General features: G+C 56.8%; 1 protein-coding gene across 1 annotated transcript in view; it reads right to left on the reverse strand.

Annotated features, from left to right (window-relative positions):
• The window catches only part of WNT7A (Wnt family member 7A), a 70,214-nt gene that overhangs the window by 32,383 nt on the left and 11,105 nt on the right, over nucleotides 1-26,726 (reverse strand). Inside the window, exon 3 of the mRNA XM_059075389.2 lies at nucleotides 14,247-14,518. Within this exon, the coding sequence (XP_058931372.1) occupies nucleotides 14,247-14,518 (272 nt within the window). The remainder of the gene's footprint in view (nucleotides 1-14,246; nucleotides 14,519-26,726) is intronic.

Below are 26,726 nucleotides of genomic sequence, written 5' to 3' on the forward strand. Positions count from 1 at the left end.
AGAGCTAGAAAGATCCTTAGGAATGGAATATAGGAATTAAAACCTAACTGTGGCTTTAAAATGACTACTGCTGCTACCACCACTAATAATAGTAATAACAATACGCGTAACAACAGCTACTGTCTTCTGAGCACTCATCACCCGAGAGTGTGGGACTCGGTACCTCCCGGGCACCATCTCATGCACTCAGCATGACGGCTCGGAGAAGTGCAGGTTAGCACGGCCTTCCTGCCACCGAGGGAACCAAGGCTGGGGGAGACCGCCCAAGGGCACGCAGCAAACAAACTGCAAAGTCACGGTTTTTCTGGCCACTTTTCTCCGCCGTGTCATTCCTGCTAGGAGCCCCCGGCCTCCCCGCAACCCAGCACTCTATGCCCTGCAGAGCCACCCACCCTGCAGGCTGAGCGGCGCGTGGCCTGAGCCTCAGGTATGTCGCCTGAGAAACGGGCACAGTTACACCACTTGCTTGGAGGAAAGTTGTGAGGTTTGGCCAAAGAAAAGCGTTAGAAAAGGTTTTGCAAATTATAAAGTATTTTTACAAACGTTGTTAGAATCATTATTTCAAAATACTACCAGTCCTTCCAGGTCTAAACTAGACACACACACACAATCGAGGGCAAAGAAGAGACCCAGAGAGGACGGGCAGGGCGTGGGCTACAGAAGCAGGAGGGCTGGGAGGGAATCCTGGCTCCATGTTTTCTACCTGGGCCGCCTCAGTGAAACCACTCTACCTCGACTCTCCTCATCTGTAAAATGGGAGTTCACTCCTTCCCTGGCGGATCCTTTATGGAGAGCTCTAGGAGTGGGGCGGCACATGGTGCGTCAGGCCTTGGGAGAGGCGCGCAGAGCAGCTGAGGGCTGCCCTGACCGTGCCCACCCCCAGCCGGCCCTGGGCCTGCCCCCTCCACACGACGTCCTGGGGGGGGGGGTCCTGAGATCAGCTGAGCCCTTGATCTGCTGCAGCGGGGGCTGCCCTGGGACGCTGCTCAAGTCACTGCCTGGGCCTCAGCCGCCCGTCTGTGCAATGGAGTCCACCAGGATCCCCGAGGCGGTCGGGCCAGTGAAACGGATTCACTCGTGTAGACAGAGCACAGGATTAGTGTCTCGAAGGCACACTGCAGGGTGAAGACTTGAAGAAGGCCCTGTGTCAGGTAAGGGGCCCTTTTTCGGGGACATCAGAGTACCTGGATTTCTCCTCAAAGGACACACAAGTGTGCAAGATGAGGGCAAGTGACGCTGCCGCCGGGGTGCCAATTCCTCCTCACCCCCCGCCCCGCCCCTGCCCACCCTCCACCACTTGGCTCCCCGTCCCCTGTCTGGGCAGATTTGATAACACCCGAGAGTCCCACTCCCCCTGCAGAGGACAAAGGCGGTAATTGTCCCCGGTGGGCGCCTTTTGACTTGGTCTCACCGCGGTGTAACCGAGCCCCCTCGGCTGCACCTCACCTGGGAGGCCTCCCGGGGCCTCGCCACGCCGCCCCCTCCCGCCTCAGCCGGTTTCAAATGTGCCCCCTCTGAAGGGCCAACAGCCCTGGTGGGGATCCCTTCCAAGAGAAGTGACACGGTCACTACTGGAGACCCCGCCTGGGGCTGGCAGGGGCCCAGGGAGGTGAAAGGATCGCTCCCGTAGCTGCTGAGACCTTTCCGGGTCCCCTCGGCGGTGACACCGAAGCCCGAGCCCAGCGCCTGCCGCTCCAAGCCGGCCTGTCCGCCGGACCTTCCTGCAGCAAGTCACGAGCCCCGTGGCTGCCTAGCCCTGGACATGTGGACTGAGGGGTTGAACGCTCGATCTTACTCATTTGTGATTGATCTACATTTAAATAGCCACACGTGCCCTGTGGCCCCCACATAGGACAGCAGAGCTGCCAGCACTGTAAATGCATTTAATCTTTTAACCCCCACGATACTCTACAAAGCCATCATTGTCGCTGTTTTACAGATGGAGAAACTGTGGCACAGAGAGGCAAGTGGACATGCCCAAGGCCACCCAGCTGAGAAGCAGGGAAGCCGGGAATGGTCTCCGGAGGCCGCCTCCCACACCGGGACAAGCCATCCTCAGTCCATCCCCATCCGCTGCACAGCCGGGCCCGGGAAGGCAGAGGACTCGCACTCCCACCCCCCAGGCCTGCCGATCCTCTAAGTCCCCTTCCGGACGCCGGCCTCGCGCTCACGTCACACCACGTCGCTGAGAGCACCCACTGGGTGCCAGGCTCCGGGCTGGGCTCTGGGAGACGGCGAGGTGTCTCTCACGCCTGCCCGGAAGGATGGGAGGATCCGGCGGCGGGACAGGATGTGGGTCCCCCACTGCCTTCCCTAGGCGGAGCCGGCCCAGAAAACCCGTGACGGCAGGAGCTGTGCCGGGTCTCTGCACAGGTGTGGGCACTCCTGGGCACCTCCTTGCCCAGCCCCTGCACCCCCCGTGGCGGTCCAGGCCCCCTCTCCTGCTGGGGAGGGACAATGCACAGAATCTTCTTCTCCACGTGGCCAAGCTCCCTCGTGGCCTGCAAGAGTCCTCTCTCAGGCAGACGACAGTGGCCCAAGGACTGTCCCAGGGCCGCAGTGACCCGGCGGGGGGAGCACGAACGGTGCCAGAATAATCTACGGTCCCCAAACCACCAGACACTGGGGCCTTTTGGGGGCTGGGGACCCCAGAGTCTCCAAGTTGCCCCAAACAGGGGATTGGAGAATCTTCGGACAACATTTTGGAACGGCAGGATGTGAGAACGGGGTCTGGGGATAAACACATCTGAGTCCAAGAAGCCCCAGGGCTGGTGAAACAGTTCAGGGGTCAAGAACTGGGTCTGGAGCCGGACTACTTGGATTCAGACCCTAGGGCAGCACCTGCCAGCTGTGTGGCCTTGGGCAAATTTCTTTACCTCTCTGGGCCTCCGTTTTCCCACGTGTAAAACGGAGAGAACGGAGAACGTCAACCTCACGGGACGCGTGGAGGTTAAGTCAGTATGTAGCCCATCGTCTACATTCTCCCAGCAAACGGGCACCTGCCCTCCGGCTTATCCCATTTTCTCATCAGAGCTGCAACCTGCATCTTCCCACCCTCCTCTACTCCATGGTCCTGGCCCTGCCGGCCGCCTTCCCACCACCCCCAGCCCTTCACTGACTGCAGGACAGTGACAGCCCCCCCGATGCGTCCCCCTCCGGGCTGAGTTCCCGAGCCCCTCCCCGGCTGCTGTGTCCAGCCGCCTCCTCTGGGCCTGCCCCAGGCCGCCCACGCCCACCCAGACCGGGGTGGGGAGGGGGTCTCAGTAGCCCAGGGCAAAGAGGGGTGCTGAGGACCAGGCCTCACGGAGCTGGGGACCCACAGACATTTCCTTCTCTGCGGGAAGGGGCCACTCCTGCCCCGCCCCTGCTCCCTCACCCCGTCCCCCCCATCTCATCCCCTCCCTTCCCTGGCACCGTCCACTGCCATCACCGCGGTGTCACCCACCGGACCTGGCTGGGCCCTGCCCTCGTGGTGTCATCGGAGAAAACCGGAAAAAACCCCTCAGGCCTCGTGGGCGTCCGCCACCCGGGCCCGAGTTGGTTCCCCTCCAGCCCCCCCTCAGTGGCTTCTGCTCCGGACCTGTCTGACTCTTTCCTCAGGGCCTGCACATCCCAGCCTGGACATCCCAGTGGGCATTCCCCAGGGGCCATGTCAGCCCCGCCCAGCCCCGCCTGCCCCGGCCAGTCATGGGGGGAGGAGGGTGCAGGAGGAGCTGGGAGCCAGGCCCTGGGTGTGAATCCTGCTCCGCCCTCCCTTGCCCTGTGTGGCCCCGGCAGCGCCTCCGTGGTGGTGTGGGTCTCTCATCTATTACATGGGCCCAAGGAAGGGAGTCTGGTTCTGAAACCATTTTTCTCAGTACTGTCTGGAGACCAGGGCAGCGGGGGCTGGGCAGGCTTGCCAGGCTGAGAACATCAACAGACAAAACCATCACCCTGACCTAATATACGCACCTTATGTAAAAGTTAATTCAAAATGGATCATGGAACCTTGAAGACATGCTGCTCAGTGAAATAAACCAGCCACAAAGCGACAGACACTGTCAGAGCCTACTCATATGAGGCCCCTAGAGCAGTCAGACTCACAGACACAGAAAGTGGACGGTGGCTGCCAGGGCCCGAGGAGGGCGGAGGAGAGTTAGTGGTTAATGGCGACAGTTTCAGTTTGGGAAGATGAGAAAGTTCTGGGGATGGATGGTGGCTGCACAGCAGTGAGAATATACTTAATGCCACTGAACCAGACACTTTAAAATGGCTGGAATGGTAAGTTTTATGTTATGGGTATTTTACTATAATAAAAAATAAATACATTTAAAAAATCAAGTTTGAGGGGCTTCCCTGGTGGTCCAGTGGTTAAGACTCTGCACTTCCACTGCAGGGGGCATGGGTTCGATCCCTGGTCAGGAAAGTTCTGCATGCTCTGAGGTGCAGCCAAAGAAAAAAAGAAAACAAAAATCAAATTTGCAAACTAAAAAAATCAATTTGAAAAAAGAAACAAACCTTAGTTTAAAAAAACCAAAAGACTTAAATGTAAAACTACAAAGCTTTTAGAAAAAAACACAGGGCAAAATCTTCAGGACCTAGGGCTCAGCAAACAGTTCTTAGCACAAAAGCACTATCCGTAAAACGAAGAACTCATGAATTGGACCTTATCAAAGTTAAAAACTTTTGCTCTGCAAAGGAGCCTATGAGGAGGAGGAAAAGACAAGTTATAAATTGGGAGGAAAAAACTACAAACCACGTGTCTGACAGAAGACTAGGATCCAGAACATACAAAGAAAACTCAACAGTGAAAACCTAATCTAATTAGAAAATGGGCATAAGACACGAACAGACATTCCAGTGAAGAGGATGTACAGACGGCAAATACACACATGGAAGGACGGTCCCCATCACTGGCTGTTAGGGAAACAGTCATTAAAACCACAGTGAGGGCTTCCCTGGTGGCGCAGTGGTTGAGAATCCGCCTGCCGATGCAGGGGATATGGGTTCGTGCCCCGGTGCGGGAAGATCCCACATGCCGCGGAGCGGCTGGGCCCGTGAGCCGTGGCCGCTGAGCCTGCGCGTCCGGAGCCTGTGCCCCGCAACGGGAGAGGCCACAACAGTGAGAGGCCCGCGTACCACAAAAAAAAAAAAAAAAAAAAAAAAAAAAACCACCACAGTGAGATACTGCACACACCTCTCAGAACGGCAAAAGCAAAAAACAGTGACGACGGTCAATGCTAGACTGGATGCAGCAAAACAGGAGCCCTTGCACATTGCTGGTGGTAATGTAAGATGGTACAGCCACGCTGGAAAAGTTCAGCCCTTTCTTGTAAAGCTAAACACACAACTACCGTACGATCCAGCAGTTACACTCTTGGGCATCTACCCCAGAGAAATGGAACCCTGCGTTCACACCAAAACCTGTCCACAAGTGTTCACAGCAGCCTATGTGTCATAGCCCCAAACTGGAAACAACCCAGGAGGCCTTTAACAGATGAACGGTTCCATACCGTGAAACACCACTCGGCAACAAAAAGGCACAAACTATTCATAAACGCAACAAGTTGAATGAATCTGGAGGGGCTTACGCTGAGTGAAAAAAGCCAATCCCGACAGATTACACACTGTAGCATTCCATTTATATAACAATCTTGAAATGATAAAACTAGAAATGGAGAACAGATTAGTGGCTGCCAGGGATTAGGAGGGGATAAAGGAGGGAGGGAGGTAGATCTGGCTCCAAAAGGGCAGCACAGGAATCCTCACGGTGGAATGTTCTGTGTCGTGACTATACTGATATCAATACCCGGTTGGGATACTATATAATTTTACGAGCTGTTGGGGAAAACCGGGCACAGGGCAGAGAGGATCTTTCTGACTTCTTGCAACTGCATGAGTTGACAGTATCTCAACATAAAAATATGAATGTAAAAGTGCAAGAAACCCATTTAAGTTTTAATTTGAGATAAATAATGAATAAAGTTTTGCTATAAGTATATGTCCCACACAATATTTGGGACATACTTGTACTAAAAAATATGTTATCTCACATTTAACTGGGAGTCCTGTTTTTTATCTGGCAACCCTACTCCTGGGAGACTGCCCCAGGTAAGGGGAGACACCTGTCACGTCATTCATTCACTCAACAAATCTTTCTTGAACACTTACTATGTGCCTGGCACTGTTCTAAGCACAGGGGATACAGCTGTAAACTCAGGCCACCCCTACCCTCGTGGTGCTGACATTGTAGTGGGAGGAGAGAGGGAATAAAGACGTAAAGAACTGTGCAAATAAAATCATTTCATATGGTATTAAGTGTTAGAGAGAAAATAAAGCAAGACAGTGTACAGACAGAGCTGAGGTGGAGAAAGGGGAGGAAAGTCAGAAAGTCAGAGAGGGCTTCCCCGGGAGGGCGACATCTGAGCAGAGACCTGAAGGAACAGCAGGAACTAGTTATGCAAACATCTGAGGGAAGGGCCTGCCAGACGGGGGAAACAGCATGTGCAAAGGCCCTGAGGCAGGAACAAGCTTGGCGGACTCCAGGGGCGTGTGGCTGGAGACATAGTTGGTGTCCAGTGGTCCTAAGAACCCTGTATTCCCTACCCCCACATGTCAGAACTAGAAGACCCTTCTGAGACACGAGGTCCCACCATGGGAGAAACTGAGGCCCTGGAGGGCCGGGATCTGCCCAAGGCCACCCATGGTCCAAGTCCCTCAGGTTCCAGCTGGAAGCCTTTGCATCTGGGAAGGGAAGAACCCACATCTGCACCAGATCTGGAGCAGAAAGGGAGGGCACGGCGGCCTGCGGAGGCCTCCTCACAGCCCAGCCTGGTCAGCTGGCTTCAGGCCAGGCAGGGCCTGGCTCCTCGGGCCCTCAACGTGCCACCACTGACCATTCTATCCGGTCAAATATGCAAGTGGCCCTCGGGACAGCGGAGGAGAGCATAGCTGAGCAAGCCTTATCGGGGCCCCGCCCCAGCTGCCAGAGGCCAGGTCCCTGGTGTCCCCTGACTCACAGGCCTGCGTGCAGCCAGGGCAGGGTGGGACTCCAGCTCCCAGGAGCACCCAGGCCAGACAGGGCAGGGCAGGAAGGGGCAAGACCAGCACCCTCCGCACGCAGAGGCTGGGCAGGGACTGGGAGGTGACTCTCTTTGGGTGGAATTCCATCCCCCTGAGCTCACCTCCCTTGGAGCACATTCCAGCAGGGGCCAGCCCCGTCCCGGCCGGGCCCCCATCCCCAGGGCTGCCTCTCTTGGGCTCAGTCACCACGCTCCCAGGAAGGGGTTGTGGAGGCCCCCTCCCTCCCTGGGGCCCCCAGAGCTCCCAGCACACTTTGCCCTCGGGGGCCGGCAAGGCCTCGATGGCACCCCCGGCCCGGTGCAGTAGCATCACCGAGGCGCGGAGAGCCCGGACCCCCGCTTCCAGAGCCAGGATGCAGCAGCAGCTGGCTCTGAGCTCAGTGCTCGGGCATGCATCCACAAGGACCCACCTCCCTGTCTGCTCTTCCGTGTCCCATAGCCCTCCTGCCCCAGTGCCCATTTCCTCAGGGCTGTGACCGGGCTCTGGGCTTTCCCACTAGAATCTTCCTGCTGGCCAGTCCTGCCAAATGCCAGGGCTTTGGCAACTGCCTCGCGTTGGTGGCTGCCAGGAAGTGGCTCCAACCAAGACCTCTCTCTCCAGGCACCAGTGGCCCCTGGGCATCCCCATGTGATGCCCACAGGCTCTCCCACTCACATGCTAAAAGCACCCTAATGATCATCTCCCCTCAAGTCCAGACTCCACACGCCCCAGTGCCTGACCCCAGTGAGGTGGAGCGCCCACCCATCCACCCCCAGTGCAACCCAAGGTGGGCCCTGCTTCTTCTGCTCCAAAACAGCTGTCCCTCCCGCCTACCTGTGGTCCCTGCTGGGCTGGGGCACCAGCTGCCACCCTGCCCCCTTCACTCTGTCCTCCGCTTTGTCCCAGACAGGGGACAAAGTGTCCCTGAACACGGCACTCACTCCTCCTGCAAAGTCTCCTCGGGAACCGCCAGCCTAAGGGGGAAGCCTGCTCCTGAACCTGGCAGGCAAGGCCCTGCACGTGACCCCAGCCACCTCTGCAGTCTCATCACCCGTCATCCCCTCTCCCCAGACACACGCAGTCCGCCCCCACCTGACCATGCTTTTTCAGGACTTCATGCTTTGATAGATGCCGTTACTTCTCCCTGAACTGCCCTCCCTCCCACCTGCCTTGTCCACCTGGAGGACTCCTACTTATCCTTCAAAGCCCTACTAAAGGGTCCCTTCTTCTTGCCCCAAAAGTGTCCAGGCTCCTCCAAGAAGAAACCGTTCCCTCCTCTGAGCTCTTATGCACCTTCTGTGTTGCATTTCTCCTGCGGTGTTTAGCCCTGAATCATCATTTGTGCTCCTCTTAACCACCTCTGTCACCACACAGAGCACCTTGAGGGCAAGAAGCTTGGTGAGTTCATATCCTCACCGCCCCAAAGGTGGGAAAGAAATGATTCGAAGCCACAAAGATTCCGCCATCCAAAGATTTCAACCCGGGGCTTCCCTGGTGGCGCAGTGGTTAAGAATCCGCCCGCCAATTCAGGGGACACAGGTTCAAGTCCTGGTCCAGGAAGATCCCACATGCCGCGGAGCAACTAAGCCCATGCGCCACAACTACTGAGCCTGCACCCTAGAGCCCGTGAGCCACAACTACTGAGCCCGCGTGCTGCAACTACTGAAGCCCACATGTCTAGAGCCCGTGCTCTGCAACAAGAGAAGCCACCGCAATGAGAAGCCCGCACACCGCAACGAAGAGTAGCCCCCACTCGCCACAACTAGGGAAAGCATGAGCACAGCAACCAAGACCCAACGCAGCCAAAAATAAATAAAATTTTTTAAAAAAACAAAGATTTCATACAGCAACTTAAAGTTTTCTTATTGGCTCCTTCAGACTACCACCAACTATGAGCTATATCTTCAACCATTAATAAGAAATAATTCAAAGTTACTCCAGTGCAAATTTCTTGTGAATCATTTTTTGTTTGCTTTTTAAATTGCAGTGTAATTACTCAAGTTAATCTAAAAAAACGACTTCAGTAAAACGTAGCTATACTTTTTTAAAAAATTTAAAAAACAAAGATTTCAACCCACCGCTTCTGACACCTCTCTCCCTCCCAACCAAAGATCCTGATTCCAAGCCCCCCGTGTGAGGTTGCAAACCTAACATTCTACAGTCCCAACCTGAACCATCTGTCATTTCAATGCCAAAATACTATGGCCCTAAAATTCCAATCGAGAGAGACTCTGATTCAAAACTCACCTCCCCAAAGGACCTGTTGGCTTCCTCCATTCCTGTCTTCTACCGTGACCCCTCTGATTCCACCCCGCAGACCACACAATTGCACAAGACAGTGGGTGCAGGGGAGGGAGGCAGGGCACAGACACCCCCAGCCCTGCGGGCACATCTGCAGGCGAAACCCTGGCTCTGCCTGGGCCGGACCCAAACCGGAGTCCTGCGAGGCCAGGTGCCCCCCGCGGCATTATTCCTCTTGATCTGCCAGCTGAGTCGGAGGCACCCTGCCACCCCAAGGGCCGCCCGGAGGGACAAGCCCTGAGTCTCCGCTCACTCAGCCGGCCACCACCTCGGCCCTGGGACACACACCCCTTCCCCCCCCTCCCCCTCTTCTCTCGCACCAGCTGCCAACAAGCCCCAGAGCCCGTGGTCAGGTTGAGTCTTGTCTTCTCACGGCAGGAGGACGGAGCCGGTGATAAACACACCTGTGATCCTTCCCAAGACGCTCAGCGGCTGTGGGCTGGCCCCTCTCCTCCTGCCGGTTCCAGCTCCACTGTGCGTGGGGCCCACGGAAGCCTGCTGTGGGCACACTTTCTGGAATGGGGTGCCGTGCCTTTGAAGAATGGCAGGCTGCGGGATCCTGGGGGTCTCCAGCGTGTGCCCTCGCCTGGCCCTGACTGGCACCTGGGACCCTGAACAAATCGAGGTTCATAGTGCCATTTGACAGATGAGGAGACTGAGGCCCCCAGAAGGGATGGAACCCAGAGATGATACACACTGGGCCTCACCTTCCCCAGGCTAGGCGACTGCCTGCCTGGCTCCTGGCCGCTCGGATCTGTGTCCGGGCCCTTGGGGCGCCCCATGGCTGGGAGTGGGGGGCTAGGCTGGGAGACCACCTTCCTGCCGTGCCCTGGCGGAGGGGTGTGGCCGCTGCCCTGCGTGGCTGAGGTTTGCACCCCCAAACCACAAAGGGGCTGGACTGGTGGTTAATCAGGCCTTTCCGGTGTACACTGGGGAGTCCCAGATTCTACCTCTTGGCTCTGGAAAACATACAGTGCCCGGCTGAACTGCCCTTCCAGGAGGTGACCCTCCAGCGTCCTCCTGAACCAGGGGGGGGCTAGGCAGCAGGGGATGGGGGCACCCCGAGCTGGGGAAACCATTCCCACTCAGAAGTGTCAAGTGGGGCCCAACCCGCGCACCCCACCAGGGATGCCCACACCCCATTCCTGACCCCACCCAAGGCCTCACTCTGCTGCCCTGGAGTCAGTCTCTGTGACTTCTGACCCCCTGCTCCAGAACCATCAGTGGCTCCCCAGTGACCGGAGGGGGCTCAACCATTCACTCCGTACGTACCTAGAGCGCCCCTTGTACACCAGGCCCTGGGTGCGGCTGTGAATGTGATGCACGAGGTCTCTGTCCTTATCAAGCTGATGATCTGGGGAGGGGAGAAGGCCTTGGAACAAGGCACTGCCCCGGGAAAGGCTAGAAAGGGGTTGAGAGGGAAGGCTCTCCGAAGAGGGGATGTCGGAGCTGGAACTCAAGCAGTAAGGACAGGGCAGCCCTGAGGGGAAAACCCACGGCTCTCACTCCCTGGCCTGGAAGGTGATCTTGCAGCCCTCTGGCTGCAGCCACCCCTTCAGGGCCTGACTCACAGACCAGCCAGTCTGGGCCCCTGAACTGGCCCCAAGCCCCTCCTCTGGGCCTTTGGCCACTACCTGGGCTGCCTCCACCTCTCTTCTCTGCCGAGCCAAACCTCACTCATTTACTGGGGCCCACCTACTCCAAGAAGGCCCCTGAGGTTGACCTTACAACGTATGACGGTCCCATCATCTGCATCACCCAAGAGCTGCCCTGAACAGCAAGCACAGCCCTCATGCCTGCTGGAGCGGGTGGCTCAGGACACCCTCTCCCATGTGGAGAGAAGGGAACCTCCTACACTGTTGGTGGGAATGTAAATCGGTACAGCCACTATGGAGAACAGTATGGAGGTTCCTTAAAAAAAAAAAACTACCAGGGCTTCCTTGGTGGCGCAGTTGTTAAGGATCCGCCTGCCAATACAGGGGACACGGGTTCGAGCCCTGGTCCGGGAGGACCCCACATGCCGCGGAGCAACTGGGCCCGTGCGCCACAACTACTGAGCCTGCGCTCTACAGCCCGCGAGACACAACTACTGAGCTTGCGCTCTAGAGCCTGAAAGCCACAACTACTGAGCCTGAGGGCCACAACTACTGAAGCCCACATACCTAGAGCCCATGCTCCACAACAAGAGAAGCCACCACAGTGAGAAGCCCGTGCACTGCAACGAAGAGTAGCCCCCACTCGCCGCAACTAGAGAAAACCCGCGCGCAGCAACAAAGACCCAACACAGCCAAAAATAAAATAAAATAAAATAAAATAAATAAATAAATAAACAGAACTACCATATGACCCAGCAATCCCACTACTGGGCATATACCCAGAGAAAACCATAATTCAGAAAGACACATGCACCCCAATGTTCACTGCAGCACTATTTACAATAGCCAGGACATGAAAGCAACCTAAATGTCCAGCAAGAGAGGAATGGATAAAGAAGATGCGGTACATATATACAATGGAATATTACTCGGCCATAAAAGGAATGAAATTGGGTCATCTGCAGAGACGTGGATGGACCTAGAGACCGTCATACAGAGTGAAGTAAGTCAGAAAGAGAAAAACAAAGATCATATAATATCGCTTATATGGAATCTAGAAAAATGGTACAGATGAACTTATTTGCAAAGCAGAAATAGACACACAGATGTAGAGAACAAATGTATGGACACCAAGGGGGGAAGCGGGGTGCGATGAACTGGGAGATTAGGATGGACATATATACACTACTATGTATAAAACAGGTAACTAACGAGAACCTGCTGTATAGCACAGGGAACGCTACTCAGTCCTCTGAGGTGACCTAAATGGGAAGGAAATCCAAAAAAGAAACCCTCTCCCGCCTGATGTGTGTGGGACCTTCCTTCCCCCAGCTAAGCGCTCTCTCCCTTCATTCTCACTGTGGCTGGACCAGGTAGCCACACGGGAGGAAACAGGGGGAGAGGGACGCCACTTGTCCCTCTCCTGTCCACTCCCAGGGGTGGGAGCTTCAAGGCCAGGAGGGACCCCGTGACCTATGACCTCAGCCCTAGGAAGCGATCTCAGCGTAGAAACCGGGAGGAATGAAGAGCTGAGAACCCTGGAGGAATGTGCCGCCCTGGGCAGGAGCTCCCGGCACAGGGCAGGGCCGGCAGGGCCTTGCAATCCACCCCGGCCACCATCCCAGGACAGACCAGGTGAGCAGCCTGCTGCGTGACTCACCGTGGCCGCCTGGGAGGCTCTGACACACCAGATGTGGCCAGAGACTGCAGAGGAGGGAGGGAGGGAAGGAGGGAATCCCAAGGCAGGAGGAAGGGTTGCTGGTGCCTCCCATTCGTCTGTACACGGGTGGGCAAGCCACCCCCCAACAACATCTACCAGACGGTTCCCTCCCTCGGCCTGGGGTCAACACCCACCCCGTGCTGAGGACCAGCTGTGTGCCAGCCCTGGCGAAGGGCTCTCCTGCCTTCTCTGCTTCCTTCCCGGGAAGAAGCGAGCGACAGAGCTCGGACCTGAACCCAGGCAGCCCACCGCCAGCCCGCACTGTGCAAAGGACACCAACCCGAGAACCAGACGCCAGGCTTCACATCCTGGCTTTGCTCCCGATTAGCACGTGACAATCCCTCTGTGCCTCGACCTCTTCACCAGCAAAATGGGGTAATGATGCCACCGTTCACAGGGACGACGTGAGGACTGAGCGAGAAGACTGCTGGCCCACGGACGTGTTCTAGCAAAACCAGGTCAGCCGGCACCCAGACGGGCAGCTCGCGGCCCACCCTTAGCCAGCATGTGTGCGTTTGAGCTCCTATAGTAATCATCTTTCTTTTTTCCTTTTTCTACATGTTTTAAGAGTCACTGGTGACTACCAGTTTTAAATGCCAACGCCTAAAAAAAAGAAGTGCTTGTACACGAACATCTGGGTCTAAAACCAGAGGATGAGGCCACCCTGGGCCGGCATTCCCGCACAGCCTCCACGGGCTGGAGCCAAGCTGGGGGCCCCACGGACGGGGTCTGTGTTCCTTGGTTCCTACAGCCCTGGGCACGGTTTCCCCCATTCTCATCACATCTTCTCCTGCCTGGCCCCCCAAGGGGTGCCCACACACACCCTGTCACTGCAGTGGTCGGTCCTCCCCTCCACCCCGGCGGCATGGAGCCCTCCCTCCCTGTCTGGCCTGGCCCATCAGAGCCCCTCCTTGCCTGGTACCTCCGGGGCCTGCGGGTCCTCACACAGGCAGGACCCACCGTCCTGTGACAGCCCCACCCCACAGGCCCTCACTGTACTCTGCCAGCAAACCTGTCTGCTCCCTTGGCTCACGGGATGGGGTGTCCACCCCCTCTGTAAGCCAGCCACCTCCATTAGAAACATCCTGGGACAGCCTGGACTCTCTTCTAAGCTGAGCCCAGAGTCTAGGAGGATCTGAGGAGGCGGTGAAGAGGGAATGGTCACCTCCATTATTCTGAGCTCCAGACCTTGGTTAAGGTGACCAAGGTTACATCACCAACCCTGGCATCTGCCCTACAGCAGTGACTCCCACCGAACCCACCTCAACTCCTCCCCACAATCAGAGTTTTGTACGGCTGATTTTGTGGGCCCGCGGATGACAGCTCACATCCGCCCCCTCTTTCCGTCTTGCTGAGTTGCACCCGACGTTTAAACAGAGACTCGATTATTCAACCTTGTCGGTAACTGACAAGCGTCACGCCGCACGGCAGTCCTGACCAGCAGCAAACCGACAACAGATGCAAAGCCGAATGAGGCTACGGGCAGAGCCCTGCGGCCCGTCGCCAGAGACCCAACGCCGGCTGTTAGGAATCAGCCATTTTGCAGCGTCTCTGCAAGAGCCGCCCGGCTCCCCTCCCTAGCTGCCTACCTTTCGGCCTGCCTCGTTATTGTGTAAGTTCATGAGAGTCCGGGCATTCTGCTTGATCTCCCGGGCATCCACAAAGACCTTGGCGAAGCCGATGCCGTAGCGGATGTCGGCAGAGCAGCCACCCCACTTCCAGCCCTCGTCCCGGTGGTACTGGCCTTGCTTCTCCTTGTCGCAGCCGCAGTCGCTCAGGTTGCCCTGGGTGCAGGCGGCGGTGATGGCGTGGGCCACGCCGGCTGCGATGATGGCGTAGGTGAAGGCGGCCTCCCGGCTCCCTGCGGGGACAAGAGTGGAAAGGCTGGGCTCAGGTCCAGGGCGTCCTGGGACGGGAAGGGAGGCTGAGCTCACTGTCGGGGCTCCCCAGAGACTGACTGAGCACCCGTTCCTCACCCCGAGAAAGCTCCGTCCCAGGCACCCCCGTCACGCACATCCCCGTTCAGTCCCCAGTCACTGAACGCCCTTTGGGGAGTCGACGGGGCAGCGGAGGAGAGAGGCCGGAGGCCAGAAGGGGGACCCCTCTGTGGGGCACCACCCGCTCCCCCCGGGCTGACGGGGCCGTGCCCGCTGCACACACGCGCAGCACTCGTGGCACCTGGTGACAAACTGTACAGCAGCACTCTGACCACCAGTGTACCCCGGCTCTGGAGCCAGAGGCCTATAGGCTGCAACCCCAGAACACCGGTGTGTAGCTCTGCCACCTTCAGCCGCCGCCACCCCCTCTCTGTGTCTCAGTCGCGTTGCTGGAATGTGGGGACACAGCAAGAGTCCCTTTCTCACGGGGACGATAAGAGAGGAGAGTTTGTCCATGTGAAGCTCTCAGCGCCCTGCCTGGCTCGTGGCACCTGCCTGACACAGCAGCTCCCGCGCTCGTGGCCTTGCTATCGCCGCTGTGTCACCTGCTGTTTAGAGGTCTGTACCCCCATGGCCCCCTCACTCGACTGTGAGCATCTCCAGAGAAGGCTGGGACCCGCATCCTCGGGATCCCGACTGATGCAGGAGACGAGGGCTGGGGGAGGGGAGAGGGACTGCTCACCGGCAGGCGGGAGGGACAGGACAGCAAAGGGTCAGTGGGGGCCCGGGGAGCTGCTGAGGTGTCACTTCCCCGCAGGGCTTCCCAGCTACGTGGAGGTGGAGACGGCCCTGCTGGGGGCGCTGGGAGCCACATGTTAAGAATTTACAAGGTGGGCTTCCCTGGTGGCGCAGTGGTTGAGGGTCCGCCTACCGATGCAGGGGACACGGGTTCGTGCCCTGGTCCGGGAAGATCCCACATGCCGCGGAGCGGCTGGGCCCGTGAGCCGTGGCCGCTGAGCCTGTGCGTCCGGAGCCTGTGCTCCGCAACGGGAGAGGCCACAGCAGTGAGAGGCCCGCGTACAGAAAAAAAAAAAAAAAAAAAAGACTTTACAAGGGCCCTGCAGGGCGGTGCTGGGCTGTTGAGAGGGGTGGAAGGGTCCTGAGTAGCTGGGGTGCAAGAGCGGGGGCGGTCACTTAGGCCTGGTGCAGATACACCCTGCCACCCAGCCTCCCGGCCTCCCTGGATCCCAGAGCGGCACCTCCTGCCGGGATGGAGATGAACCCGGACCCCGTGCCTAGTGTGGGCGCTCAACGCGTTCGCTCTCGGAGCCAGGGTGGGTGGGGGTCAGGGAAGCACCCTGGAGGAAGAGGCCCCGGGGATGGAGAAGTGTCTCAGGACGCCGTCACCCCGACTCAGGTGGACCTCCTCACCCGTCCCTCCTTCACTTTGTAGCCCCTCACCCAGGCTGCTAGGATGCCAGCAACCTGCAGGCCAACCCCCGGCCACCGCTTGCCCACCCTGCAGACACGCAGGCCTGTCCACCCGCTGGACCGACGGCTTCACTGTGCCGACGCCTGGCCCTGACATTCCACGGCGGCCCGGCTAATACAGGGGTGCTGGAGCCCATACGTCCGGATTCAGTCCTAGCTCTGCCACTGACTGACTGTGACTTGGACCAGTTCCTCCTCTGCCTGAGCCTCAGTCTCCAGGCACCAGCTCACACTACTGAGAATCAAACCCACGAGAAGAGGATGCACTGGAGGAAGCAGGCGACAGCGAGATTAGACCCTCACAGACATCAGAGAAAGAATCATCAGATGGAGAGTATACAGAGAATAAGATGGGGGGAGGAAATCTCTGTGCCACCACTTTCTAGCTGTGTGACCTTGGGTGAGTCACCTAACTGCTCTGTGCTCCAGTTCCTCCTGTACAAAATAGGACGACAACCACTCACTTGAATTAGGGAGGTTGAGAGAACTAGAAAGAATTAACAAAGGTAAAAGCATTTAGCAAAGGGCCTGGCATGAGACAGTGACCCCAAATATTAGATTTATTACGATTTCTATTGACGGGGGTAATAACAGTCCCTTATAAGAAGGCTGTGAGGGAAGGAGTAGGAGTTTTCATTTGTTGAAGAAACTGAGGCCAGGAGAAAAGTCTGGCTCACCCAGGCCTCCCAACTGGTGGGCAGCAGCGCTGAGCTGCGGTCGTGGCCTCCGGACACCCAGTTCAGACCAAGAACTTTCTCTGGGGAGCAAATGACTGCAAAGTGCAGCGGCCCCACTGGCAGCCTCCGGCAGCTAAAGGGAAACTGTATCCCCTTTATCACACTCAGAACAGAGCAGCAAACTGAGGAAGGGTCGGAGCCTGGCCTGCCACCTGAGACTTGCCCTTCCCCCAGGCTCTTCCCTGGGGGTTGGGCTGGGGTCAAGTGTGTGGGGTCCTAGCACGCAGCAAGTGGAGGTCGCAGGTATCTCTGAGCCCTCTGAGCCGCGCATGCAATGCAGATGGCTTCCGCTCCTACCCGGGATGCCCCAGCACGTCCCAAGGTGGGTGCGAGAAGGGCAGCTGCAGCCTGCACACACACGACTCCCCTGAGTTCAAGGTGCACTCCTAGACCAGAGTGAAGTCCATCATGGGCCACGGCCTTCCCTCCCCACCAAGCTGGCCCTCACCTCCGCGCCCACGGCCCCCGAGAAACAGAGGGACTGTTATCCTTAGCTTCTGAGCTTCCCGGGACCCAGGTACTGGCTGGCGCAGTCCAATGCTTCCAGATGCTAAAGGGTCACTGCCGACTCCCGCCACTGACCTTGACCTTGACCTTGCCCACCAGTGTTAGACTAGGACTGCGCAGTCCCCGTACCTCCCCCTCCTCGCTGACCACCAGGAGAGCTGCCCTGGGCAGTGGGCTGGCCGTGTAACTACTAATGTCAGGCCTGTCCACCTGTCTAAGCCTCTGTTGCTTCCTCCACGAAATGGCCTTAACAGCATCACGGGCTGCGGAGTGGACTGAATCACAGCGCCCGGCGTGGGGTACGTGTTCCGTCAACACTAGCCGCTGCTGCTGTGATTACGATTACCACCAAGTCCGTTTTGCCTCGTTGAGCTCCACGATGCACTGAAGGACACGATAGACTCGCACAGAGGCCAGCGTGGGGGGGCTGACCCAGCCTCCGGCTGCCCGGCCAGACTTGGGGGGTCCCGAGGGAGCAGGGCCCGTGTCTGTCTGTCTCCCACTGTTTACAGCCCCAGCGAGAGTGTGTGACGGATGAATGAACGAGCAGACCTCACTGCCAACCCCACCCCTCCAGAAGCTGGGTGGCTCTGGGCAAGTCACGGGGCCTCTCTGATCCTCCATTTCCGTATCTGTGAATCTCACCCAGCTGGCACCCAGCGGGTGGGGGTCCCAGGTATCTCTGAGCCCTGGGACCAGTGCATGAATAAAAGGTAGTGAGTATCATAATGATTACAATGGATGGAATTACAGGCCCCCTGAGAGGTACAGAGAGAAACTCTCCCGCTTCAGTTTTCTCCACGGCCCTCCTGCCATTTTAGACTTATCTGTCATCTGTTTCTCACACCACAGCCACCACTCCTGCTGCCCCTACAGCATAATGTCCTTGAAGGCAGCGCTTTGTCATGTGTCCTTCGTGTCCCCAGGGCCTGCCATGTAGGAGGTGCTCAGTACATATCTTTAGCTGGATGGATGAGCAAACACTCCAAGCAGTGGCCAAAAACCAGGTGAGCTTCGTTTAGTGCTTATTGCTGGCCAGGCTCCACGCTAGGCACTTTGGCAAAGTGTTCTGGTCGCCTATTCATAGGGAAACCAGCTGACTGAGGTTCAGAGAGGCTCTGACCAGGCAGGTGCGGAGCAGCGATGGGCTCCACCCGTTCCGCATGACCTCCCCCAGGGCGTCAGGACAGAGTCTGCCCGAGGCCCGGGGTTTCGGGGCTTTTCGGTGCAGGGAGAGGGTAGAAGGAAAGTAACCTTTGTTAAGCACCTGCTATGTGCCAGACCCACCCTTGCAGGTGTTTCCCAACAGCCCCGTTCGGTGGCCACCATTCTCCACAGTGTTACCGATGAGGAAACCGGGGCTCTGAGAAGCAAACTGATTCACTTAGGCCGCCAGCCCAGAAACCAGCCAGAACTGGGATTCCAGGCCCAAGCTGGCAGTGTCCACCCTTCCAGTTCCTCACTGCGTGGCAAAGCCCACAGTTGAGAGAGATTCCTTTGCCTTAAGGCAGCAACCCTGATCAAAATGCCTTTATTCCTGCCATTCAACTGTTACCAGTTAAAACAACAATAAATAGCTTATAGGACCCATTCAAATGGGATGGCCTCCTGAGAACACGGTTTGATGGCAGAAAGAAGGTAGACGAGGGCTTCCCTGCTGGCGCAGTGGTTGAGAGTCCGCCTGCGGATGCAGGGGACGCGGGTTCGTGCCCCGGTCCGGGAGGATCCCACGTGCCGCGGAGCGGCTGGGCCCGTGAGCCGTGGCCGCTGCGCCTGCGCGTCCGGAGCCTGTGCTCCGCAACGGGAGAGGCCACGACAGTGAAAGGCCCGCGTACCGCAAAAAAAAAAAAAAAAAAAAAAAAGAAGGTAGACGAGGATCCCAGAATCTTACCATCGCAGATTCCCTGCGTGAGAGGCCACCTTAACCTCCATCCATCCACGCCTCCTCCGCCCACCCCAGGTAAGCAGCAGTTCCTTATTGTATCTGTGGGCAACTGAGGCTCGAGGAGGTGACTTACAGAGGCAGAGCCAGGAGGCAAACCTAGGGGTCACAGGCCTCCAACCACTGCGGAGGACACCCCGACCCTGACCACGCTCAGAGCTCCCAGAACAACCCCACTCTCCGCCTCGGGAAGCCCCTCCAGGTGGGCAATTGCCCACAGCTGTCCATTCGTCTCGCGCTGGGTGTCTGCAAGGGCAGCTCTAAGGTGTGTCTTGTTGCTGCAGAAACAGAATGAGGTGACGGTCCCAATGGCACACGGTTCATAAGAAGAACGGCCAAGTCATAAAATGCTTACCATTTGCCAGGCTCTTTTCCTAAGCCCTCAATACAGATCAATTCGCTTCCTTCTGGCGACAACACTAGAAGGTGTGGAGCATTTTTATCTCCACTTCACAGATACGGAAAGTGAGGCCCAGAGAGGCGTGTGCTCTGACCAGGATTCAACCCCGATCAGCCTGGCTCCAGAGTCTGACCCTCTCTGCTGCCTTGAGGTTACGACACCCAGCGCAGTCCTACCGGCTCCCGGCCCAGGCTCTTTCCCTGCTCTTCCACGTGGGACCAGTGGGCAGAGGATGCTGGGCTCGTCCTACTGCCCATGACGGACCACTGCCCCTCCGGGAACAGACCCAGCCCCCTCCTGCCTTGACCAGTTACCTCTCCCTCCTGTGCACAAGCAGAGGAAGAACCTCCATCACACCTTGCCTCTCCTCGGCACCCCCGACCGAGCCACGGGCCCTGTTCCTTCTCTCAACAGCTATTGCTTGAGCACCTACTATGTGCCAGGCACTGTGCTGGGGGCTGGGGAAACTGAGAGGAGGGATTCAGACATGGCCTTGGCTTCTGAGGGGACAGAGAGCAAGATCATATCACTCACTCAGCGGCAGCCGAGGACTCCGCAGACGCAGGGCAGGGGGCTTACGTGAGCAGGAGCCACCTGGGGTGGGGACTCTTGAGCCAGGAGGAGCCAGCCACGAGGCTCTCTGAGGGGGGAGGGGGCTCCCGGCTGACGGGGAGCCCCTGCGGGGGCCCTGACCCGGCCTGGGCAGTGGCGGGGAGCAGGTGAGCCCGCGGGGGTTGGAGGAAGGGAGGCTGTTGGGGAATGAGACCACCTACCATCCTGCCCTAGCACAGGGCCCTCTGTGCCCAGAACCAGAGAAAAGCCTCCCAGAGCCACAGACGTGAGGCCCGGGGGTTCATCCTGGAACAAGGGGTTCACAGAGGCTGGGAAACTTGCCCGGGCTCATCAGTGACTCGGCAGCGAGACCTGGGGGATTCGGACCAGGGTCTCCCGGCTCCCAGCGTGGAGTCCTGCCCGCACCTCCACCACGGCTTCTTTCATTCTCAATCTACCTGCAGCTCCAGGTGACTTTCCACGCAGAAGCTCAGGCGGCCTCAGCTCAGAACTTGGGTAAGATGAAGCCTATTAGTCCCCCCCACCCCGCTCCTTACTCAGGTGACCCTGACCAAGGATGCTGGCTCCCCGGCCTCAGCTTCTCCACCTGTGAAATGGGATCCACCAGGAGGACAGTGCCAAGCTGCCCTGAAGACGAAGCGAAACCTCTGTGTACAGAGAGGCCCCGTTCCCCAGAAGGTGCTGAGTAAAGACCGCTGTTATCACTGAGATGAACCCGGGGAGCCCGGCTGACGCCCTCCCCGCATTCCAGCTCCATAACGACCCCGGCGGGTACAGAGGAAATAAACTGATGTCCAAGCCTGCCTGGAAGATTCCATTCCACCGCCCTGCGCAGCCACTGCGAATGGTTTGCACCGGAATATTATCTGGGTGTATTTACAGTATCTTACTGGAAACCACAAAGTGCATTGTATTTTTTTCTCTTTTGCTATTTAAAGCCAATGGGTCAGAGGGTGAGCAATCTGCAGTGACACCAGCTGAAATATACGATGATTTGGAAAATACGCAGACGGAAAAAGGTTGCCTTTGCCAGCCCCATGGCATGACACTCACAGCCCTTCTGGGCTCAGAATGCCACATCTGGCTGTCTTCGAGCAGAGGAACTAGGGGCCTCTGGACGAAGAGACAGGAGAACGGGGGCTGCAGGGGGCACGTGTCTAGGTGGGGCCTGGCTGATGTAACAGGCCCACAGAGACAGACTCTGGTCTCCCAGCCCCCGCCCTTCTCTCCCGCCTCCGTTCTATCCAAGCATCTCTTCCCAGCAAGGAAGGCCAGAGCGCACTGCTGTCCCCCGCCAAGGGTCAACGACCAACTTACAGAAGATTATTCAAATACCTGAGTTTTTTTTTTTGTAGTACTTGTACAGAGGAGTAAATGGGACCATGAGTGTATTAAAATGTAAGTCAAAGTAGCCATATGATTGGCTGATATCATGTAAACTGCATCTTTCTTTTTCTGATTTAATAAAAAAAACCTTTTTACAAAAAAAAAAAAAAAAATGCTCACGGCATCCCTTGCTTCCTCCAAGCCGCCCTGCCTCCAAGCCTCTCCACACGCTGCTCCCTCAGTAGGCAAAGGCCCTTCCTCTCCCACGGGCTTGGGGAGAGGCCATGTAGCTCAGTGGTTTCAGAGCAGGGCCCTGGGGGGGGGGGCAGTCAAGCTGGGTTGACATCCTGGCTCCACTTCCCCGGGGGCGGGAGGGGGTGGGGAAAGGACCAGGGGTGAGTTGACTGACGTCTCAAGGCCTCGGTTTCCTCCTTTGTAAAATGGGAATAATAAAGCAGCTGCCTCCTCAAGTTGTTAGGAAGATGAAACAAGCCAAGGCAGCAGCCACCAAGCCAAGACCACACCTGGAAGGGATCCGGATGCCGCGGCTCTTACTAGGCGGGGCACTGGTTAACTGTCTCCATCAAGCCACAGCTCGGGGGCCCCTCTCCGAGGGCCTTCCTGACATCCCCCCCTCGGCTTTTGGCTCAGCACCTTCGCCATCCTTACTCTGTGTTGAATGGAAGGATCCGTCTCTCCCCACAAGGTTGTGAGGACCCGGATTATTCACCCGCGAAGCCTCGACAGCTGAATGAACGAATGACTGTGCGTGTAAAGGTGTGGCAGTGTGTGAGTGTGCGTCTGTCGACCATAAGAAAGCCGGCAAGAGAACGTTCTAACAAAAGACTCATCTCAAAGAATGGTGTCAGGAGAGCTAAAACCCAGGATGAACTGAGGCTTGCAAAAAAAAAAAAAAAAAAAAAAAATGCACGCGAGACAAAAAGTCCTTTGTTAGCTGCGTTCTAAGCAAGAATAGGGAAAGAATAGGTCTTTTGCTCCGGCAAGATGGCGTATTGTTAAGAAATGGCAGAGAGAAAGTGGAGCTGGCCTGCCCCCTGCTTCTGTGTCTCTCACCGGAAAGGTCTTCACATCTTCCCTCCAAGCAGTCATCAGCTCACTGGACATGTGCTCCATCTACCCACCCCGCCTGAGACGGGTGAAAAGACGGAGCCGCTGTGCGAGGCGTACAGATTCTCAGACCTGGGATCCTGGGCCCAGCCGGCCACCCGAGGGAGAGGGGCGAGCTGCTGAAGTGAGCACTCGGGAGGAGAAGCAGTGAAAACGGGACAGGGGCAGAAGCCCAGGAAGGCATGCAAGTTCCCCGGTTGGTAGGCAGAGGAGGGTGGCCCCTAGGGGCTGAATCCTAGGTCATCCGTGCCCTTCCCTGGAAAAATTCCACAGGGGAGTACCAAACAGGAGGTCGTGAGTATTTGAAAAAGAATGCAGCCGTCCCCAGGAGCGCACACCAGGAAATCACCATTTCTTTGTTGATAATAATGCTGGACTCACAGCAAATTTCTATATGTGCTAAGAATTTGATCATCTTCCCACATCCTGTCTCTCCCCGGAGACAAGGGAGAGAGATTCTTCGGACAGCTCCCCTCCCAGGCAAACCCGGCGGGATGGATGTGTCTTCACTACTCTTTCCAGCCTCTCTCTGCCCTCCCTGCCCCCCAGCCTGGAGCCAGCGCCCGGGCCACTCTGGACGCCCGGCTCTGACTGGGTCACACCTGCAAGCCTGCTGCGGCTGCCCATATCCCCACCACACCCTTCCTCTCCTGGGCTATGGCGGTCCCTTTAAGGCGAACCTGCAGGCAGCCTTCCACACTCCGGCCCGGTGCCACCCGGCCGGTGCCCTCTGCTCTTCTGCCAGACCCCTCAGAGCCCATTCAGCCCCGACCCTGCTGTCTGTCCCCAGCAGACGGGGAGCGCCCCGAGGGCAGACCCTGTGGCCGATTCATCGGCCATTTACCGCGCTGAAGGTTCTAGTAAACACCTGTGGGACCAATGAATGAATGAATGAATGGGTGGGTGGACATACTGTGGGTGGCAGGGGGGTGTCCCATGAGCACTTCAGTTACATGAATTCAACCAAATGCACCCAGGGAAAAGTAAGTTTAACATACCGTATGTGTGGGAATGTAAGTCGGTGCAGCCTTTATGGAAAAAGAATATGGCGAGTCCTCAAAAAATTAAAAATAGAACTAGCATACAGCAATTCTACTTCTGGGTATTTAGCCAAAGAAAATGAAAATGCTAACTCAAAAATATATTTTCATCCTCATGTTCACCACAGCGCTATTCACAATAGCCAGGACATGGAAACAACCTGAGCCCATGGACAGATGAACGGAGAAAGAAGTTGTGATACACACACACACACACACTCGCATATGTGTATATATATATATATGTATATACATACAATGGAATATTATTCACCCATAAAAAAGAAGGAAATCCTGTCATTTGCAACTACATGGATGGAACTTGAGGGCATTATGCTAAGTGAGATAAGCCAGACACAGAAAGACAAATACTGTATGATCTCGTGTATATGTGGGATCTTAAAAAAAAAAAAAATTGAACTAAAAAAAATAGTGTATGAATACTTTGGATAGGGTGCATCTTCACTCTATACATGTGGTGCATTACTGTATATACGTTATACACACATGTGAATGTTTTCCTGTACTTGTACAGAAAACCAGGCGTTCTGAACTTTGTGGCTGATTTCAGGGACTTTGCAGAGTGACGCTGACTCATACCGATCTCATCGTCCACGTCCATATCAGATACTGGAATGTGCCTCCGCTGTGCCCTCGGGGAAGGATGTCAGACTTGGGGGTGGGTGAATATACTTTTGGTGGATTCCTGGTTACTCCAAAAGCCACATTACGAGCATGGCCAATGTGTGAGGGTCTCCAGAGCAGTGTTCCCTGGTGTGGGTGCCTTGGAAGAGCAGCTCCAGCAGACGGTCAGTGAGTCTGAGGTCAGAGGAGCGTGGACTTCCAGGGAAGCCTCCTCAAGCTGCTCTCTTGTCTGCAGGACTTTTCAGAGCTTTTAATACACTGCCTCTCTCTCAAGCAGGGAGTATAGCATGCAGAGCTCCCAAATATATCATCCAGGGAGCCCTCCTTTTTACCCCAGAGCAGCAGGTGGGGGTGGGGAGGGGTAGAGACCAGTCCACTGAACAGACTGGGGAACAGGTCCTCTTGAGTCACGCCATGGAGGGGGGGAATCTCCCCTAGGCCTTGACCTAGTCAACATGTGATCCCATTTGAAGCCAACGCAAATGCGGGAGGAGAGCTAACACAACGCTGGCCTGACATGGATCAAAATGATCACGTGCAGGAATGAATGTTCAGTCTTGTATGTTGGGTCAGAAATGAAAAGCATTCACTCAACAAAGAGAACAGAGCACTTCCCAGGTGTGCGGTGCACGCAGACCTGGGGCCAGAAGACTAACAAGACCCTGGAGGGCTCGGAGCAGCTGGGCGTGTAGGGTAGAGAGGAGCTGGCCTGCCAGCGGGGCGGGCATCTCTCCATGTGTTTCCTTAGCATCTACTGTGTGCCAGGCCACAGGCCAGGTGCTGGGGGTCACAGAGAGAAGACGACTGACAGGTCCGGGCTCCACGGACTTCCCCACAGCCAGGGACCGATGGCAGACACACACAGCCTTGCAAAAGTATGCAAAGTCACTTCTGGAAGTGGTAAGTGCTATAAAGACAAGAGCACAGCATGACTTACGGGGGAGGCTGTCTCGGCCAGATGGTCAAAGGAGGCCTCCTGGAGAAGGTGGCATCCGGGTGGAGGCCTGCATAATGCTGGGGTGTGCAGGTTACCCACTGTTGCTCAGCAGCGTCTCCCTGTGGCCCTTCTAATCTGACCTCTGCTCCAGAAGAAGCTGGGGCAGGGGTCTGCACCAGTACCTGGGGGTGCACCACACCCACTGAGCCCTTCTGGCTGGACAGACACAAGAATAACATAGCTGTGATTTATGGAACACGTCCTGGGTGCCTCGTGGGGAGTAAGTAATCTCAGCTGCCCACACCTGCAAGGTGGGTATATTATCATTGCCGTTTGGCCCTGGTCCATAGCCAGGTAATGGGGAAGCTGGGAAAAAAACCGGCAGGTAACTGCAGGGCTGAACTGTTATTCTGGGCAGCACAAATGAGCAAGTAAGTAGAGAATGTGCCCTGGAGTAGTAAGTGATGAGGAGAAAAACATGGAGGGTGAGGGGTAGCTGGAGAATGGCTGGTCTACACTGCACAGGCGGTCCTGGTGAGAGGCTGCCGTGTGAGCCAAGGGTGGAAGGACGGGAGAGCATCCAGGCCGAGAGACCAGCTGGGCCACGGGCCCTGAGGTGGGAAGGACTTAGTCACGTGTGAGGGGGGAAGAGGGTGGCAGAGCTGGGGTGGAGAGGGGGTCGGGATGCAGGTCACAGAGGTCAGCAAAGCACCAGGGGACCTGCTGGCATTTTAGTCTCAGAGCGAGAGGAAGGGTTTTACACAGGGAGACACCGTGGTCACAGGGACCGTGGGGAGATTCTTTGCTGGGTGCCAGGTGGTTGGGGGGGTGGGGGGGTCCATTAGGGGGCTGATGGAGTTGGGTGACAACTCTCTGAAGATGGAGATTTGAACCAGGAGGTGATGGGGGAGGCGGTGAGAAGTGGACAGACTGGGGGATACACTTTGTAGAATCAAAATGATGAGCTCCGATTAGAAATGGGACCAATAGCTTCTCCCCTTTCTACTCCATATCTTCCCGTCCAGCTGCACCAGGAATAAAATCCGGAGCATCCCCACTTCCTTGAGTTCCTCTTCGTAGGAGATAGGCACGTGGCCCTCCTGGAAGGGTGAAGGGACATCCTCTTAGGGCCCTAACCCACCAGGTGCTAGGGTCTTACGTCCTGTGAATGCTGCTGCTACCTGACCAGCTGGGCTGCGTGACTCGGATGCCTGTGCTGTGTGGCTGCCTCAGGGCCCACCAACAAAACGAGGTTGTCCAACACACGGCAGCCTCAAGAATCTCACGTCTGGCAGGACCACACAAGCAAGAACCCCTCCAGCAGCAGGGAACTCGCCGGCCATCTCAGTCTTGCCCCAGAACACCCACGTGACTTGGTCAGCCTCCACCTGGCTCTGAGCTGAGCTGAAGGTGCACACGCCTCCTTTCGGGGATGGAGAAGACCCATGAGGTGATGGATGAGGGAG

This window comes from Kogia breviceps, chromosome 10 (assembly GCF_026419965.1).
Source record: "Kogia breviceps isolate mKogBre1 chromosome 10, mKogBre1 haplotype 1, whole genome shotgun sequence".
NCBI lineage: Eukaryota > Metazoa > Chordata > Mammalia > Artiodactyla > Physeteridae > Kogia > Kogia breviceps.